Below are 19,809 nucleotides of genomic sequence, written 5' to 3'. Positions count from 1 at the left end.
CATTTTTCACAAATTGATTATCAGTTCTAACTCATGTCTGAAGTTTCTCAAAGTTCAAACTATTTATAAAAGTTTCAGACACAGATAATCGATTATTTTAAAGAATAATCGATTATTTTGTTCTTCAGATTTTCTGGAAATCAACCAAGAACAATATAATCGATTATTTAGCTGGATAATCGATTATTCCAGAGAGTTGTTCCTGGGATAATCGATTATTTTGGCAAATAATCGATTATTACAGCAAGGCATTCCACTTAGCCTATTAGCTGAAATAATCGATTATATTTAACAATAATTGATTATTTTGAGTTAATTCTTAAAACTTCATTTTAAGCCTCAAAATAACTCTCCAATATTTTTAACTCATCATCATCTACTCCCTACTTGATTCAGATAAGTTTTGCTTATGCACAAAGCATACTTAGCACACACAATACAAAAAATTCATTCACAACAATTTATTTCCTAAGTTCTATTACATAGCTCCACTTCAAAGCATTTCTTTGACTCTTCTTTGACTTTGTTTTTGTGTTCCAAGTTGTTGTTGTACACTTGTTGTGATCATCAAAACTCTTTAAGTCTTCATCTTTCCTAAGCTCAACAAGTAATATATATTAATGTTCTTGTTTTTTATAATGTGATAAAGTTTTTAATTTTATGAAAATAAAAAATTAAAGACTTCTATAATATTAACACAAAATAAATAATATTACAAAATAAAATCAACAATAATAACTAAAATAATTATAAAATTATAAATATAGAGACCACAAAATTTATTTTAAATTATAAAAATTAAAAAATATATATAAAAATTAACAATTTATTTTAAATATCCTTAAATATTAATTTATATTGATCATGAATCTCAATGACCGAGAATTGTAAATTGACATAATAAGGAACTATAGCATATCTTATCCTAAAATTTTTAATTAATTTCCAATTTACAAATCAAATAAGTCGTATTTTACTCAGACTAATAAAAAAATCTAAAAGTTATAATTAAAATCGCTAGTAAAAAAGATAAGCAAAAATACTACTTGAAAGATACAATTGAAAATGGAAGATTCATCAATAAATTATTAAAGACGACTAAAAAGAAGAAATAGAGTGATATAATTAAGAAAAAAATTAAAATTATAAAGAGTAAAAAATATTTTAATCAAATAATAACTATTTTTTAAGAAAATAGTAGCTAATTACTTATTTAAAAAGAATATTTATTTATTTATTTTAATAAAGTGGCGTGTTTATTGGTAGTAATAAGAAAGAAAGAGATGGTTAATGGAAGAGTTTTAGTGGCAGTTGAAGTGGAGGTGTGGTGCTTGGACACTAAGGCGAACAGAGAAGAGGGAGAAGTGCGAAATCAGCATGGCTGCAGGTCCCGAAAACGTCCCTCCTTTCATCGCTTCTCAGCTCAGTCACCTCCTCTCCCACTTCCGTCTCACTCTCAAGGCAACCATTCCCTCTCTCTCTTTTTCTCTCTTTCTCTCTCTTTCCACTCTCATCCAAACACTGTTTCCAGGTCGAACAAATGTGGTCCGCTGACAAATACAACTCCGCCCCTCTCGATCGCTTCACCCTCCTCATCCCCTATTGCCTCGACATCATCAAGTGTATTATTATCATCATTTTTATTCTTCTTCTTCCCCTTTCCCTCTCTCACTCCAACCAACCAAACACTCACAAGGGTTTCTTTCAGGGGACGTTATATACAACGCCGATTCGCCCAACGCTGCCCCCGACGTTATCTTCGGCCCAGAAGACGACGATTTCCACCCCTTTCACATGTACCCCTCTGCGCAGCCCAATAACTGTCTCTCCGATTGGAGCTATAAAGACCCCACGCGCCTCTTGACCCTCATTCAATTCCTCAGGTTCGTCTTTTTCCTCTCTGCGTTGGGGCGCGAATTTGCTTCTTTTTGCTGTCACTTGCGAAATTACGTTCGTTGTGTCTTCGCAGGGATCAGTATGTGCTGTACCAGAGGAAGCGTGTTGGAGAAGTCGACGATGACCGCTTGAAATTCGAAATCAGCACTATCATTTCCAGGGAGGTAATTTTAATTTCGCTAAGAGTGTGTTTGGACTAAGAATTTAAATGGAATAATTTATTTGTTCGAATAATTTCAAATTTTTTGAGTTTAGCATTTGTGAAATTCCTTAAGTTGTAGAATTCGCAGATGTTTGAATTTCAAATTCTTTGTAAATTCTCCATTTAAACAAGGCATTTCTCCTCAACCAATTTGAAATTCTTCAACCAAATGAATTATTCTATTTAAATTTTCCATCCAAACACACTCTAATTTTTTTGCTGTTATTTAGAAATTTGAGTTTTGAATTGCGGTTGTGCTGCTATTTTTGACAATGTCGCAAACTGTGGTTGCAATTACAGTTGCTTGAGTCAAGAAAGAGAAAAACCTTGACATTGTTGTGTAAAGTGTAAACCATGTGCACTGCACAGTGGGGACCTTTTTTAAACCAAGTGTGCAGGGTGTTGGAGTAGGTTGTTGCATGCTGATTCTGTGATATATTGTAAGATAGCACAACGTGCTTGCAAGATGAATGAAATCAACAATTACAAAAAATTGCTAGTACACATTCAACTGATTACAGAAAGAATTCTTATTCCATTTCATCAAGCATGAATACAACCTTTAGTGTCTGTATAGCACTCATGAACAGAAAAGTGAGTCAGCAAGAAAGAGAATCTCAACTAATCTTTTTCTCCCCCTCTTCACACCCAAAATTATTCTATTTATATTCAAGTTATTTCCTCACGTAATCCTTCAGCCACCCACGTTCCCTCCTGGATCACGCACTTTTATTCTTTGCCATGATTTCTCCACCTTCATCCACGTGTCCCATTTGTATCGGCTTACCTATAACGGTCTCCACCTCATCATTATTTTGCACTCTCCTTACATATATTTGGGTTGTATGTTGCACAAGTGTGAATTGACTTCAACTTGTATCTGCTTAGAGTGTGTTTAGGAAAACTGTGAAAATTAGATTGTTTCAATAATCGATTATAATCAAAATGAAATTTTATGTGGGTAAGTTTTCTGAAAAGCTATTTTACAATGTTTAATTTTGTTTGAATACAACACAAAATAGTTTTTATGCAGTAAATCAGCTTAAGAGGAAGAAAAGAAAAACCTGTTGAGAAATCATAAGTTTCAAATTATCAGCGTCATAAAAAAAAAGTATTTTTCAGAAAGAAAAATGTTTACAAATTTAAGTTGTTATTCCAAGCATACAATTTTTTTGCAAATAGTTTTTTTTCTCCAAAAAAACAGCTAAAATGGGAGATTATAATCTTCCCCAAACATGCCAAGTCTGTTACAGTTTGTTGCCTTGCAGTTTGTTAATTTAGTTTTAGAATTCTGTTGAGCTTTGTCATAATAGATTAGGATAACTCTTAACAGATGCTGTTTGGACACTGTAAATAAATGCTCTCAGCTTTTCCAAGACACTTTTTCCATTGAATTCAAAATTCAACACTGGTTAATCGATTTTGTGTTTGGTTCTTTTCAGACTGTCAGTTTTCTTTCAATGTCTTTAATTTCTGCTTACTTTCTCACTTGTTCAAACTTCTAAATCTTTGAGACTTGGAAATAGACGTGTGTGAGGAATGATGTCAGCTAAATACAGTTTGTACGGAAAGAGGTTTATGTTGGGAGATTTTGTATATTTTATATCACTTCATATATCATGTCAATTAATGTGATTTTTTATTTTTCATCTATGTTTGTTCCAAGTATTATTGAGATTGACTATGTGGTGGCACTACAGAGTACAAACACCTCTCTTGTTTGAAGTGTCGTTGTGTTGGACACGTTTCTGATACCGACACTCCCCAATACTTGTTCGACACATGTCCAACATTTCAGATTAGGTGTCTAATTAAAAAAAAAAATTAGTTGACTTGGACACTTAAGCCAACACCTTTACACAACACTTGAACTGACACCTTCATATGGATGGACACACTAATATATTGAAAAGTTATTCATTTTTTTAATTTAAGATAAATCAGGCTTAAATGTAATATAAAATATTAATAAAAAATTGATATCTCTAACCTTTTGGTGAGGCTTGTTATTCTAGAAACAAACATAGAAGGTTAGTTTAAAAAGGTGAATATTTTATCAATTTATATATTTTGTTATGTTACCCATATTTCCTTTCATTAGAGTCTCTCTCTTTCTATGTGTTTATGTCTTGTCCCGGTGTCCTATATTTTAGATATTAATTGTGTCAAAGTATCTGTATTGTGTCAAGTGTTTGAGTCAAAGTTCCTATTTCATAATTGGAGCTCTGGTACTAGTTGACAGAAACCTGGTATCCTATTAGAAAGATTAAGGGATTTCTCCCTCAATAAAGTTCCTAACTTGCAAAGGCCCCAATTCTCTCACAAATGACTAGATGATCTGTCTCTTCTCTCCCCTCTTATTTATAGGCAACGTGCTTTTTTCTCTAATTAGCCTTGCTTCTATCTGATTAACTAACTCTTGAAGTATTCTACTAAATAACTATCTAATGGGTACCTAACCTATCGTAACTAACTGCTAATGGGGTAATCTAACACCCGTTAATAAATCTACGATAGGCTTCAATATGATCTTAGAAATTAAGCCAAGCCGTACAAAATCCAAGTCCCCAAAAGCTAACTCAAGAGGTGAGGATCACTCAAGCCGTATAAGGACTTCTTTGACCATATATCTCTAGTATATGTGGGATCTCAACATTATCAATTTGAGTTATGTTAATTTTGTTTGTCCTTCAGTCAATGCTGTGGCTGGAAGATATAAGTCATTTTAAATTTATTTATTTTATAGGTCTCTTGAATTTAATGAAAATTGAGTGTTTTTTTATGGTGCCCAAAGGTGTTGATTGATATTACCTAGCTGGACCTACCTAATAGGGTGTCTTTGTTGTTGTACATGTCATGTCTTTGATTTGATTGTGTACTGTGTTAATAGTTATTGGTGTTATTAGCTTGTGCAGTGTGTGCCCTTCCAGCTCTGTTGATTCAAAAGCACATATCTGAGTTTTGGATTATAATTTCTTTAATGGGTAAAATTGACCTTTTACTATTGAAAACATTATCTGATCGCAATTGTTCTGCTGCAGGGAATAGAAATGCATATGAGTTCTGGTGCTGAGAAGGTATTTCTTCAGAAAAAATGTGATAAGATTTCTATGATCTACTCATGGATAGATGACAAAATTAATGTAGCCTTTGGCCAATATTCTTGACTTCTGTTGTGAATGACTTTACATTTTAGTATAGTTAGAGGAGGTTAAATTTGCTGTGCCCCTTCTGGACATGAACATAAACAAGATGGTGTCTTGCTGTCCATGGAGACATCCCCAGAAGATATACTTACAGGTTGCTTTTGTTTCTCTCTTTAAAAATTCTTTTGAATTTTTCACTTGCTTTTCAATAAACAATTTATGATATGTTAAACCTAGGTTGTATATCCTGTTGGAAGAAAATATATGTCAGCACCTTCAGCTCCTACTCTGAAGTTAGTATCTTCTCCTGAGCTGAAAGCCCTATATTCCACTGATGATGTCAAGCTACCTCCTTGGTTGGATGGGATGTAAGCTTTTCAATTTTTTATTAAATCCTTTGTCCCATTAGGAGGCATATATTGAGATAGTTTTTGATAATATTTTTCCTTTTATTATTGATTTGTCTTGCAAAGGTGTTTGGCAGAATATCTTCCAAATCTGGAAGAATATCTTGGGAAACAGGTTAGCTGACATTATCTTTAGTGTGTTTTTTACTATTAGTTTACTATGCACTTTCAGTGCTATGAACATCCTTGTTTTTGTTAAAATTAATATAAATATACTTTGAACTTAGGTCTTAGAGGCTGTTTCATTGATTGAAGTTAGAAGGAACTTCATTGAAGCCTTAGCCTGTCCATTTGGAAGGCCAGTTGAAGCTGATCCTGTATTTCCCGTGACACTTATTCTGAAATTGTTAGGGTTGCTTTGATTATATTAATTGCTAACTTCTGATTTCTCTGTTTCTAGGTCTTTTGCAGGAAGGCAACTTTTCTTTCAGCATCTGGAGTTTTCACATTCCTGGTATTATATTACACTTATTACTTGATGCCTGTGTATTTGTTTGTGACACAAGCTGGCTTTTGAAAAATTAAAATGTTTTCCTGATAAAATTTATCACATATCTTAATGTGATAACTTCTGTCATTTAAAGATATAAGTAATATGTATCTAGGTTAGGATAGAAATCTTTTGTAGGTATCTTTCTTTTGATTTGACAGAAGTCTTATGGCTGGTCAAAAGAGAAAATATAGTAAACTACACTCAAATTCCTTGAGGTTTAGGGTAGGTACATGTGATGCCCCTGTTTGAGAATTACTCACTTGCCCTGAGTCTTTGCACTCAAATGACAAAATCCTCCAGCTATGGGTATATCTCTGTCAAATAGCAAGATAATATTACCTCTTAATTTCATAACCCATTTCATAAAAAAACTATCCGAGTACATTTCCTATCGCTTCTTTCTAGATTAGGGCAGAGTTTGGCTGTATCTGTAAATGATGTGGCCATGTGGAGATTTTGGATGTTATGTATGCTGCCATTGAGCAAGTTGGAAGGTTGAAGATCAGTGGTAAAGGATCGTTAGCAACAAGATGTTCTCATTTCATTTGCAGAAATTCATCAATTTACTAAATGGAGATTCACAAACTTGCTTTTCCCTGATGGGTGCGATTCAACAGGACTCACTTGTAGAAGTAGAAGAAATATTGTTGCAACAGAAATGTTAGGATCGAATTGCAAGGTATTGATTCTATTGAACTATAGTCTCCCATCTGAGGTATGGGATTTAGAAGGCATTGGGTTTTCCAACTACAATGGTTAGCTTTTGTGGTGTGGTTTTCCCAAAGTTCTTATTAATTGCTATCAGAGCTATTGTGTCTCTTGGCTGAAAATGAGTGGTGTAGATGGTGATTCTGACATTTCACTGTTCACTCAGGACTAGTAAAAAAGGCTTGTGCATGACCAGCATCCATGGGCACTAGGGCTGCAACTATGATGCCATGTTAGGATCCAATTACAAGGTATTAGACTTAAGTTTCACATGGGAGGTATGTTTCACATTGGTAGTATGAGATTCTAGTGTAGTTCATGGTTATCAAACTCGAGAGTTAAATCGTAAAAACGCACAAGTTTATGTGTTTAGTGAAGGCTAAATTCACTTGTTTAACCTGTAAGCAAACTCGTTTTCAAGTAGAATCGAGCAAACTCAAGCAAGCTCGAGTAGGATTGCACACAATCACAATTTTAGACGCGATTATATGCATCTATGTGGGTGGGAAAAAAAGGCCCCAACATGACAGTAGAATGGTGCGTTTCACATTTGAGTATTTTTTTCCCATCAAAACAGAGGATTAGGGTCAATTTTTGCAGTGCGATATCAACCTGATTTTGCCGTTGTACCTTTTCTCGCAGTTGTGGTGGCCTTCATATGCTCATGTCGAGATTTCATTGTGTGTGTCTGTGGCTGTGCTCGATGTTAGGATTCTTGTCCATATTAGAGTTCTAATGGGGTTCCTCATGACTCGCAGTGTATGGATTCTCGATTTTGGAATCTCTGTTAAGGACTTAGATTTCCCTTTCCCCTTCTTCATTGTACACAATAACAAATTAGCAATCCTCTTCTATGCTTACTGAAGCATCATTTTTTTTTTCCGAGATTTCATTGTGTGCATCTGTGGCTATGCTCCATGTTAAGATTCTCGTTCATATTAGAGTTCTCATGTGGCACCTCTTGACTCTCGGTGTATGGGTTCTTGTTTTTGGAATCTGTTAAGGATTTAGGTTTCCCTTTCACCTTCTTCATTGTACACTATAACAAATTAGAAATCCTCTTCTATGCTTACTGAAGCATATTTTTATTAATACTGAACCTGGAAATACATTAATTAATAATTATGAAGTAATTATTTGTTAATATTCATTATTTTTTAACAAATATCAGTGAAAATATTTGTTAGACAATATGTAGTATGATTTTGATCTTAATAAGTAGTAATGTATTTCTAAAGTTTTCTTCTTCGTTGTTGTAGTTTGCTATTTTTTCTTTATTATAGAGTGAAATGTTGAGTTATTGTGTTATTTATAGGTATTTTAATATTTTTTAATATTAAGTAAATTCTTACAAGCTTAAGATTCGAGTTTGTGTGTCAAGTTTATGGAGCTTCCACAAGTTTACATAAAGGAGTTTGACAACCTTGTAGTTGTTAGGAACCAGGAATTAGGAAAGAGAAAGAAAAGAAAGATTTTATTGAATATGTTGAAAAGAGCACAAAATAGGAGAAAAATATCTCCTCCAAGGTTTCCCCTTCACAAAGGATTTCTCCTTTTTTCAAAGAGCAAATGCTCAATTTACAGATTAACAAATCTGCCTCCCCTTTACCTAGTACCCTCATATTTATAGATATTAGGGGCATGGCCAATGATATCCTTCTAATCAGTAACTACTCTAATTCCCTTTATCCTAATCCTGACAGTAGTGTTTATAAAGACTTGGACTCTCCAACAATGGCTAACTTTTTTGATGTGATTCTCCTACGGTTCTTATCAATGGCAACTTCTGTTTCAAATTGAATTCAACAAAAGCCCTTTTTTATATGGTGAGTTTGGCAACATGGATCAAATGAGACCAGCGTAAAACCAATTTTCAGAAAGGCCATTTAGATCATGGATCAAATTAATCTAATTTAGATAACCCATCAAAGCACTATAATATCCACACAAAAAATTGATTGTAATAAGTCCCTTAACTCTAATTGCTGTTTATTAAGAAATACCCTCCCTATTCTGTCAAGCATAATCTAACTGCTATTCTTAAGTTTCATGTCATGCACATTGAAGTTAATTCACCATGCACCCACATTCCACAATTTTCAATTTGCGTTGAAAGAGTGCCAATCCAAAGTCAAAAGCCCCCACCCAATTGAACATACCACCATATCAACTACCACGATATTTATCTTTTGGGTTCAATTTCCTTCTATAAACTTTTGAAATATTTATTAGTCATTCCTTTGCCTTTTACATAGCAAAGATGTCTGTCAGAAAAATTTCAAGTTTGATGACGAGTCTTAAAAATATTTGACCTGAATGCTCGGGTGCTGTTTAAAGGGATAAAAATGCTGCTTGATTTATTTTACACAAACGTTATGACAAAACAAGAGGAAGAGAGATGGGTTGATTTGATGCAACCCTTTTACTTGCAAGCTTCACAATGCTAAATGCCCAAAGACAATCTATTCATTTTATGTTCAGAATTGATGGAAAGTTTGCAAAATCAAAATCTATGAAAGCAAACGAGCATGCTTAAGTTGAAGTCACTAATTCTTGGTAAGGCTATGAATTCACTAGGGAGAGAGATGGATATCATAGTATGATAAGCCAAATGGTAGGATAGAGGAAATATTCAGTGTTGATTTGACATAACAGTTTTACATGCAAGCTTTGCAATGCTAAATGCCCATAGACTATCCATGATTTTGTGCTCAAAATAGATGGAAAGTTGACAATATTTATGGAAGAAAGTGGAAGAGCATGCTTAAGGTGGAGAAGTCACTAATTCTTGGTAAAGCCATGAAAATTCACAAACAGAGAAGGATAGATGTGCAACTCTGAGTGTTAGAATTTTTACGATTTCCCTCAACTCTGTTTCCTTTCCAATATGAACTACTAGGAAGCGTATTATTATTTACAAGCAAGATGAGAGGATTATACATGTTAAATGATATAACTGTAATCAGTGTTTCTGGACTGGTCATCCATACAAGTGGTAGTGGCATATAATTATATAGTTGAATTCAGTCTTCTAAGTAGTTTTCTGTTCCAAGGTTGATGCTGATATCTTGTATGATTTTTTTTTCTTCATTCATAGGTTCTCCTCAGTGGCATATAATTATATAGTTGAATTCGATCTTCTAAGTAGTTTTATGTTCTAAGGTTGATGCTGATATCTTGTATGATTTTTTTTTCTTCATTTCATAGGTTCTCCTAGTTATCGATCTTGCACATGATCAAAATTCTGATGATTTTGTTTATTTAGGTACACTTCCTGATTCCAATTCAATTTCCAAAGCAACAGCCAACTATTATGCTTCAAAGTTCACAGGTTACATTTGTTTTCATTTTCCTTCATCTTTTTGTTTGGAAAATTAAGATTGAGCATTATTTACCGTTTAGAAATGTAGGTGACGAATAAATAAGCTGCTTATACATAGTGTAATTTATTCCAGTTGCTGCGAAATGTCAAATGTCTAAAACTGAATTTTTAGTTACGTATTTAATGTAAATAAGTCAGTTGACCTAATTGTATTAATTTTTATAAATTCGTATATAATTGTCACAGCATATTTGTGACACTTAATAATACATAATATATGTTTTTTATTCCATTCATAGTTTATGTAAAAGATGAAAACTAGTTAATTGTGAGCACATGTTTCAGTCATGCCCAAGCTTAGTTGTCATTAAGTTTGTCAGAATTTGCCAATGAAAACACTACATCATTCAGCAAAATTCTATCTTATCTGATTATTCTTTGCTCAAATATTTCCTCTCCTTATAACTAAATTCATTCTGACATTGGAATCCTTGTTCTGAACAATGATTATTCTCGGTATACTCCCTGAATATCCAAAGGGTTCCAATAATCTTTTGTTGGAGATAGTAAGGAGCAGCTCTACACTATTTTGAGAAGTATCGATAAGATATAGAATTAGAAACTATTGTGCTCTTTTTCTTCAAAGAAGCATTGTACTTTAAATGGTTAGCATAACATGAAAACGTTCTTTTAATTGACAAGGAAAGTGATCATTCATTTCTCAAAAATTATTTTGTTAGGATTATCTTCCATTTCAAAGCAGGACAGTAGAAAAAATGTTTCTGATGTAATGATGACGTACAATACAAGTCATTTCCTTATATAGCTGTTGTCAATGATATCAACTGCGGTTGAAGTTCTTTCCTCGTGAGATTATTTTCATTCGATTCTTTTTGCAGCATTTTAATTCTCAAATGGCACCTATGAAGTCACGGCTAATATCTGATTATCCATGGAGTCCGAGATGGGAACCATTACAGATGGCTGAGCGTATTTGGTGAGTGTTTGTATTATTTGCTTGATTTTTTCCATTATGCTCAACACTTTTCCTTGTTGAGCTAATATAAATCGTTGCTATAGTGAGTTTCTGGCAGATGAGGCCTTGAACTTCAAGAGGCAATGCAGTGAGGGTCAAGTTCAGTAGTAACATGGCCTGAGCATGCATGATCAGCTCAATCCCAATGTCATGGCAATTTCTAAAGCTGTTCATTGAAAAATGTCTTCTTGTTCTTATTGGTCAATGCAATTCTTTTTGGATTTTGTTTAAATGAATTGCCGTCTGAATTTTTCTTGTATTTCTGCCATTGTCAAACTTTTTGTACTGACAAATTACTAGGATGAGTTGGTGTATTATCAAACAGGCATATCAACATGGAAAAGGGAAAGGGTATTTTAGTTAGTTATTTTTATTTTTTCGGTGTGATTTTATTAATGATTGTAAATGTCTTAATTTTATTAATGATCGGATTCTAAAAGATGTTGAGAATGTTTTATTTTGGCTATTTTCCACAAAATTAATGAAATATAAATCAAAGTGAAACAAAATATTTTTATGATTATAAATAAAGATAAATGGACTAAAACAAGATTAGGAAATATCTATTTATTACTGCAGCTGTGATTTTTTAATGAACTTATGCTAGCCATATTTGAATATTTGTAATCCATTTGACTTTTTTTTATTCAGAATAATTATGTTTTTAAATAACATGCAATAATTATTTTATACTTTTCAATAAATTAGTAAAATTTGTTTTTGAATCAGATTTTCTATTGAAACTTTACATTTTATGCCAAAACTCTGACGATGATTTGCTTAAGAAATTTTAAATAATAAAAAAAGGCTTTATTGCAGACAAACTATGATAACTACTTTAAGAAAGATTACTTTTTAACTATCTATAATAAATGCCCCCGTAACGCATATGCTCAAAATATATATATATATATATATATATATATATATATATATATATATATATAAAAGGAGTTATAATTATACCGGTGTAGTTTTTATTAAGTATTATAGTATTCAATAACTTTATATTAAATATAAATTTTGTAAATCTAACCGTTAAATTGAAATTTCTCTACTCTTAAATTATATATACAAAATTTTATATTAATCCAAGATGATTTGATACTTCATTCTTATAAAACAAAATTAACATATCATTTCAAAATATATTAAAATATGAACACTTTAATTATCTTCAAGTTGTTTAATTTTAACAAAATTTGATATACATGTATAAAGTGATATGAACTTTCAACTATTGGATTTACAAAATTTACAATTAATATAAAATTATTGAGTGGTATAATACTTAGTAAAAGTTACATCGGTGTAATTATAACTCCCCTCTATATATATAATATAATATAATTTTTTTTTAAGTTTTTCTATTAAAACTTTATTTGCTTAAGAAATTTTAAATAATAAAAAGGCTTTATTGGAGAGAAACTATGACAAAGACAATCCTTCAATAAAGATTATTTATTTATTTTAAGAATAAATTTTGATAAGAGTCATGATTTAGACAAGGTCAATAAAGTTATTATCTTAGACTATCGGCCAGTTTTCTTATTTTTATTTGTTTATATATAAAATAATCTAAATAATTTAAATATATATTTAATTATATTATATTATTTGTAATTAAATTTTTTTATGGATAAGTTTATATAATTCTTTAAATATAGTTTCTATATATAGATATTACTGTAAAATTATTAGTTTGAGAAATTTTATTTTATTATATTTATTTTGAATTCAATAAAAAAGTAGTATTCGAATGAATATAAACATTAAAGTTTATAAAAGGATATTATAATCTTTATATAAAAAAACGAAAATGACAGTGATAAGGATTTGATTAAATATTAATTCTTTTAATTTTTGTAAAAAAATATTTTTCAATTTTTTATTATTTTGTATAAGTGTCAAATAATTTTATTTTAGTCACAACTTATTTAAAAATATTTTAAAATATGAAATTACTTTAAAAAATTTATTTTAATTTCAATAAATAATATTTTTTAAAAATATTGTATTAATTTTTTTTTAGAAATTATGACTTTTTTTCTCTCTATAAATTGAAATCAATTTTTATATATTAAATATGATCATCTATCTTACATGAGAGTAATTTTATGAACTTTTCTTTAATGAGAAAATTTTTAAGTAAATTAAACTTCTCATCTAATTTAATTTTTATCAATCAAAATTATTTATCAATTAAATATTAATATTTTAAAATAAATTATTAATAAATAAAATAATATTATGCTACAAGATAAATTATTTATCGTAATTTTAAAATATAATTTATATGTTTGGATATATCTATTTATATTTAAATTTTAAACATGATTTATATATTCAAACATAGTATGTTTATATATTTATAGTTTATGATAAACTTTATTTATATATAATAAATATTTAGATGGTTTATTATACAGTAAAATACTAGTTGTTAAAAAAAATATTAACAAACAAATTAGTGTTTCATTAAAAATATTAAATTATATTCTTAATGCATGAAATACATGTTAATTTATAGAATGTTATAAATAATACATGTAACTATTGTCATTATTGTTTTTTTAAAATTATTTTTCAAATTAATTTGAGTCTATGTTGCAAAATAGTTATTGAATGAATTATTATTAAGTGAAATGTTGAAATTTTTTATCTATTAGATTTAATTAATAATTTCTATTTTTTTACAAGCAAAAAATTGATTGTTATTAAAAAATATAAAACTTATTAATTATTTGAAAGTAACATTTAAATAAATTTTTTTTTGTTTTAGACCTAAAATTGTTAGACTTGGCCTAAGTCATGGCTAAGTAGGGACCAATCTATGTTTACGGTTGTGGGGACAGTTACCCCCACTAAGTTTTCAACTTCTTCTATTTTTGTATGCATATATCATTTGTATTGTCCTTATTATATTAAAAAAAATATTTTCTCCACTCATTTTTTTTAAGTTTAAAACATTATTTTAATATTATAAAAAAAATCCTATAACTCTTGTTCACCCATAATTTCTTATCAATTTTGAGAATTATGTGATCAAAATAAAAGTTATTATCCATATAGGCAAAAAAAAAAAAAAAACACAACTCCTTTGTTTATCTTCATTCCTTCTTTCTTCAAAAGTTCATTATCAATAATATATCAAAAGTTATAAGTTCTATATTATTTATTTATTTTTATTTTAATAGAAAATTAAGTATTTTTATGTTTATTTACTCATTTTATTTTTTATTTAAAAATATTATATTTTATGAAATTATATTGGTTAAATACTTTTTTAATGACTTATATAATGAGAGAGAAAGAATTTTAATAGTTTTGAAAATGAAGAGTTAACTAATAATAAACTACATGATAGTTTATATGTTTTAAGTCAAAAGTTGAAAAATTAAAAGTTTATAAGTTCGCTAATAAATTAATATGACATGAAATAGTTTTTATACTGAGAATGAGAGAATGACAAGAAAGACCAAATAATTTCTAAATTAAAAAGAGAAAAAAAAATTAATTAAATTAACAAGAATAAAAATTGAGAAAGAAAATAAGTTAAGAGCTTATAAGCTATAAACTACTTCAACTAACTTATAAAAATATACTATAAGTTCTTAAAATAATATTTGTACAAAATTTTGTATCAAATAAGTTTATTTTAGTCAAACTAGCTTATAAACTAGTCACAGGAACTTATAAACTCCTAGAATACTTATTCAAACCCATTGAAAAATTTATCTAATGTTTTCAAAATATGAAAACTTTGTATAGATCAATTTTGATGTATATTTTATGCTTATAAAAATATTGTTATTATATTTTGAATGCTTTAAATTTATGATAAATATTACTCATTACTTATAAAATTTATAGATCCTTTATTGTGACTAAGACATGCTCAATAAAGTCATTATCTTATATTCTTGACAAGTTGTTATATATATATATATATATATATATATAATCTTATGTATTAACAAATTAATTACAAAAAATTTAATTAAATATATTTCTTAATTATTTAAATTATTATATATATATTTTTAAATATGTCTATATATAGATATTGTTGTAAAATTATTAGTTTAAAAAATTTTATTTTATTATATTTATTTTAGTTTCAAGTGATTGGGAGATTAATAAAATATGTTATTAACATACAATTTACTCAATATCATGCCATAGTCAATATAACAATCGATTAACATTTAATTGTTGAATCAAAATTATATATTATATAAAATTGAAGAGCTAAATTACAAAATTAAAAACTAAAGAAACATAATTGTAGTTGAATATTACACAGGAACAAAAAGTACAATCACCCTTATTTTTAAAAACATGGAATCGGGGTTAGTAAAGTAATATGCTTCTAACCGTATATAGTGAATCCCTATAAAATTTAGAATAAATTATACCGATTCTTCATGAAATTTCATAAGTTTATAACAAATTTTGTTTATTAAATTATGCTTTTATTCTTTTTTTATTTGTTAGACTCATTTTATCCTTAATTTTTTAAGATATTTTTTTTTAATATTTTATCTCCCAAATTTAAGTGAATTTATTTCTTTTGAAATAATGAATATATTCTATTTTAAGAAATAATTTTGAATTATTTTTTTTACCAATTTAACACTTGAAACTTGTATAAAAATTATTAAACATAACAAAAGTTCGAACAAAAAGTATTGTAAATATGATGAAAAATTGCATAGAAGTAAGTTTAAATATTAGCTAAAAATTCAAAAAAAAATTAATTTCATTTTTTTTAATTGCTCATATGATACATTTTTCACATGACTTTTGTTATGTGTATAGCCTATTTAGATTTAAACATTAAATGAATTTCATAACTTTTATATAGATGAATCTAATATTATAAATTTTACGTTTTATATCAGTAAAAAATTATTTTAAAATTGTGTCATAAAATTAAAAAATTTTGTTTTAAAGAAATCAAATCAATCTAAATAAAAAGATAAAAAAAATCAAAATAAACCGATAAAATCCTTAAATAAATCTAAGAAATAAGATAAAAAAAATTAAAAATATATTTTTTATTTATTTTTATACCAAGTCTAATTACTTTATTTAAAAATATAATACTAAAGTTAACTTTTTAATAATTTAAAAAACATGCTATTATATTCTTTCATCTTATATTTTAACTTATTATAAAGGAGATCATGAGATATATAATATTTTTTATCTCTACTTTTGAATATATTATTATATCTCTCAAATGTTAAAAAATAATTTTTATATATTTTCTAAATCAAATACCATATATATCTAACCGTTAGTGGCAATCTCTTAAAAAGAATGTTGTTGATATATTTTTTTGGCTTAAATATATTTTTAATCTTTTAAATTTAAGATAAATTTGTTTTTGATTCCTCAAATTTAAAATTATTATTTTTAGTCCTTGTAATTTTTAAAAATCTTGTTTTAATCTCTTAGGTCACTAATAATATATTTAAAAGTAACTAATTAAGACAGTTATGCAATATCAGCCTGATTTAACGTAATATTTTCACTAATAAGAACACTAATAGGTAGATTTTATGCAATAATGTTTAATAAATTTTTTAATAAAATTTGAATGTAAGGACTAAATTAAGATTTTTTAAAATTACAAGAACTAAAAATAACAATTTTAAATTTGAGAGACCAAAAATAGATTTAACCTAAATTTGAAGGACTAAAAAAATATTTAAAAAAAAAAGTATATAAAAAAGCAATAATGGAATCTGAAAGCGGGTAGAAGCGTAATTTAGCATAAGGCAAAAAGCGAAATGAGAGGAAGCATCATAGTCAACATCACATTCACATGTTCTCATACATACATCCATCTCATGCACAAACCAACCCACCCATGTGGGGGCACACATCCACCACCGCCACCACATATACTAAACGACGTCGTCTTCCCCTCGCGCATGCTCTCCCACGCCGCCGCCGCCTCCTGGCTCCGCCGCCGCCGGATCCGCTACCTCTTCCTCCTGCTCTGCTCCCCGCTCCTCCTCCTCCTCCTCTGCGCCGCCCTCCCCTTCCTCTGCGCCGCCCACCTCTGCCGCAAGCTCCTCCGCGCCGCCCAACAGCACGCCGACGCCGACGCCGACCTCGGCCGCTGCGAGGAAGGGTGCTCCGATGAGGACAAGGGCCTCCTCCACAGGTACCTCGAGGATCAGCTTCTCCTCGTTCGATCCATGTACGAGTGCGGCGACGACGATCAACAACAAGAACACCAAGAAAAAGAAGATTCTAGAACGCTTCGCGATGTTGAAAGGTTAGGTTGCTGTAGTACTACCACCAATACAATCCCCTTGCTCAGATAATTGCAAACAAAATCATATCAAAATTTTTAATTTTTTTTAGGGTTTATGCCTTTGTGTGTATATACCTCTAATTTTGATGTTTGACATTTTTTTTATATGAAAAAAAAAGGTATTCAGGTTTAATGTTTTAAATTAATTGTTTATTTCTCTAATTTCCTTGAATTGAAGGAGAGAAAGTGCTTGTTATCTAGGATTGAATAACTCTTCTTGTTAACTACAGTACCTCCTTTCTCTTATGGAATATATTTTATTTTGTAAAATTAAGTAATATAAATATTTTGATTTAAATGATATTGTAGTTGGTTTCTTAATCTTAAAATTTTGAGATAAAAATATTTTTTTTAATAATAAAAAGGTATGAGAAGGTGGTCATTAAAATTGTATTCTTTTTGTATATTTATTTTAATAAGAATAAAAAATATAATTATTTTTTTAACTTTATAGATTAATTTAATATTTTTATTATATTTTTTTTTCAATTTTACTTCACATGTTAGTTTATACGTGTAGTTAATTAAAAGTTATTAACACAACACTTGTTAATGACTTTATGGTATTAATTAGTGGGAGCGGCTAAAGCAAGAGCGGCGTTAAAAAGATCTCATGCGACTTGTGTTCAAATTTGTAGTTTTCTATGACTTGGAAGAAATATAATAAAGGAAAGGGTAGTGTATCACTAGTATGATTTATGCAACTAGAGGAAACGGTTTAAGTTAAGAGCTAATCACTTATATATTTATGGTGTAAATTTTTTTTACATCGGTAATCAATAGTAGCATGTCAGTTGCTTATTTAATAAAATAAAATAAAATTTTAAAAATTTTCATTGGTTATTAGTGTAAAAAAAAATTTACACTGGCTGTGTATTGGTGATTAATTCTTAAGTTAATGAATTGTATAATCTGGATAATTAAGGTAAGTGTTGAAACTTTTATTTTATTTTATTCAAATGGGCCAAATGTAGATAGTTATTGAGACCTGCATTAAATTAGAGTATGTTTAAATATATGTTGGTGTAATTAATTTTGAATCGATGTGAATTTGTTATATTGATTTTGAATAAATGTAATTTAAAAGCAATGTGATTTTTGTTTGAATAATTTAAAATATGAATGTAATTCTCATATTAAATGTTATTTGAAAATTTGTTATCAAAATTGATTTTAAATGTATAATTACTAAAGTAAGCATATTTATATATTATTTTCATATACACGTCTTTTGTTTAAAATAAGAAAACAAAGTTTAATATGTTTGTAATATAAATTTGAATAAAAATAAATATGTTTGCATTATTAATATAATAAAATACATATAATTTAATAAATGTATGTTTGATAATTATAAGAAATGACAATTAAGTTATAAACTAGAATAATAGATATTTTTTTTCTTGGAATGTACAATATTAAGCTTGACTGGGTTGCAAAGGCTGCACGCTTCGTTGGCGGAACGTGTATTGATTTCCGCCAGACGCACCACAAGCTTGGGTGTAAGTGTAACTTTTTGTTTTCTATTTTTGTTTTCTTTTAATTATTATAACGCTTATTTTTATAATTTTATGAGATGTTACGTTTAAGAAAATAAAGATTAAAAATTTGGACGCTTATGCAAATATAATTAAACATTCATCATGTATATTTTTCCAAAGGAGGTAGAAAAGTGTTGTATCATTAGAAACGATGTGAAGACGCAAATGTTGGGCTAGTACTAGTAGATAGAATTTATTGAAGGAAAACCTTACACGTATCGAGTATGAAGGAGGGAGTTGCTTAAAACCAAAAATTATTTTGGCAGATTCAGTACTTGAAGGTTGCACCATGGCAAGATGCTCTAGTGATAAAGCTCCTTCGTGAAACGACCAATTTTTATACTATGTTGGATCACCTTAAGCGCTTATGGAAACTAACTACTGATTTTGCTTTGATGGATGTTGTTCATGGTTTTTTAATGGTTAAATTCGATAACTAGGATGATAGGAGGATGGCTGTAGAAGAAGGGTCTTGAAAGTTGTTGGATCACTATTTGTTGGTTTAATATGGTTCCTAACTTTCTTCTCAACAAAGATACAAATGAATAAAATGTTAGTTTGGTTGAGTTCTTTAGGTCTTAGCTTAATGTTCTATGATAAAAGAGTTCTTTCTATCAATAGTTGAGGTTACAGGGAAACCAATCATAATTAGAGCTGTCAAAACGGGCCAGTCCGGTCCATGTGGGCGGCCCACTTTGGCTCACCTTAAAAACGGGCCAACCCAACC

General features: G+C 29.1%; 2 protein-coding genes and 1 long non-coding RNA gene across 3 annotated transcripts; all 3 read left to right on the top strand.

Annotated features, from left to right (window-relative positions):
* The first annotated feature begins 1,284 nt into the window (after positions 1-1,284).
* Positions 1,285-11,583, top strand: LOC109805407 (BRCA1-A complex subunit BRE-like protein). The gene is made up of 13 exons (XM_020367464.3): positions 1,285-1,461; positions 1,532-1,622; positions 1,709-1,883; positions 1,970-2,060; positions 5,140-5,175; positions 5,300-5,398; positions 5,482-5,612; positions 5,718-5,766; positions 5,879-5,968; positions 6,052-6,105; positions 10,118-10,183; positions 11,074-11,171; positions 11,255-11,583. The coding sequence occupies exons 1-13, from the start codon at positions 1,378-1,380 to the stop codon at positions 11,316-11,318; spliced, it is 1,128 nt and encodes a 375-aa protein (XP_020223053.1). The 5' UTR covers positions 1,285-1,377; the 3' UTR covers positions 11,319-11,583.
* Positions 6,113-9,381, top strand: LOC145952555 (uncharacterized). The gene is made up of 2 exons (XR_014429982.1): positions 6,113-6,823; positions 7,019-9,381. It is a non-coding gene; the product is annotated as an uncharacterized LOC145952555 (long non-coding RNA).
* A 5,382-nt stretch (positions 11,584-16,965) lies between the features above and the next one.
* On the top strand, positions 16,966-17,683 carry LOC109806643 (uncharacterized). Its single transcript, XM_020369114.3, has one exon. The coding sequence runs from the start codon at positions 17,009-17,011 to the stop codon at positions 17,549-17,551; it is 543 nt and encodes a 180-aa protein (XP_020224703.3). The 5' UTR covers positions 16,966-17,008; the 3' UTR covers positions 17,552-17,683.
* The last annotated feature ends 2,126 nt before the right edge of the window (positions 17,684-19,809 follow it).

This window comes from Cajanus cajan, chromosome 10, assembly GCF_000230855.2.
Source record: "Cajanus cajan strain Asha chromosome 10, NIPB_CcT2T_4, whole genome shotgun sequence".
Classification (NCBI taxonomy): Eukaryota; Viridiplantae; Streptophyta; class Magnoliopsida; order Fabales; family Fabaceae; genus Cajanus; species Cajanus cajan.
This window is presented reverse-complemented; position numbering and strand designations above follow the sequence as displayed.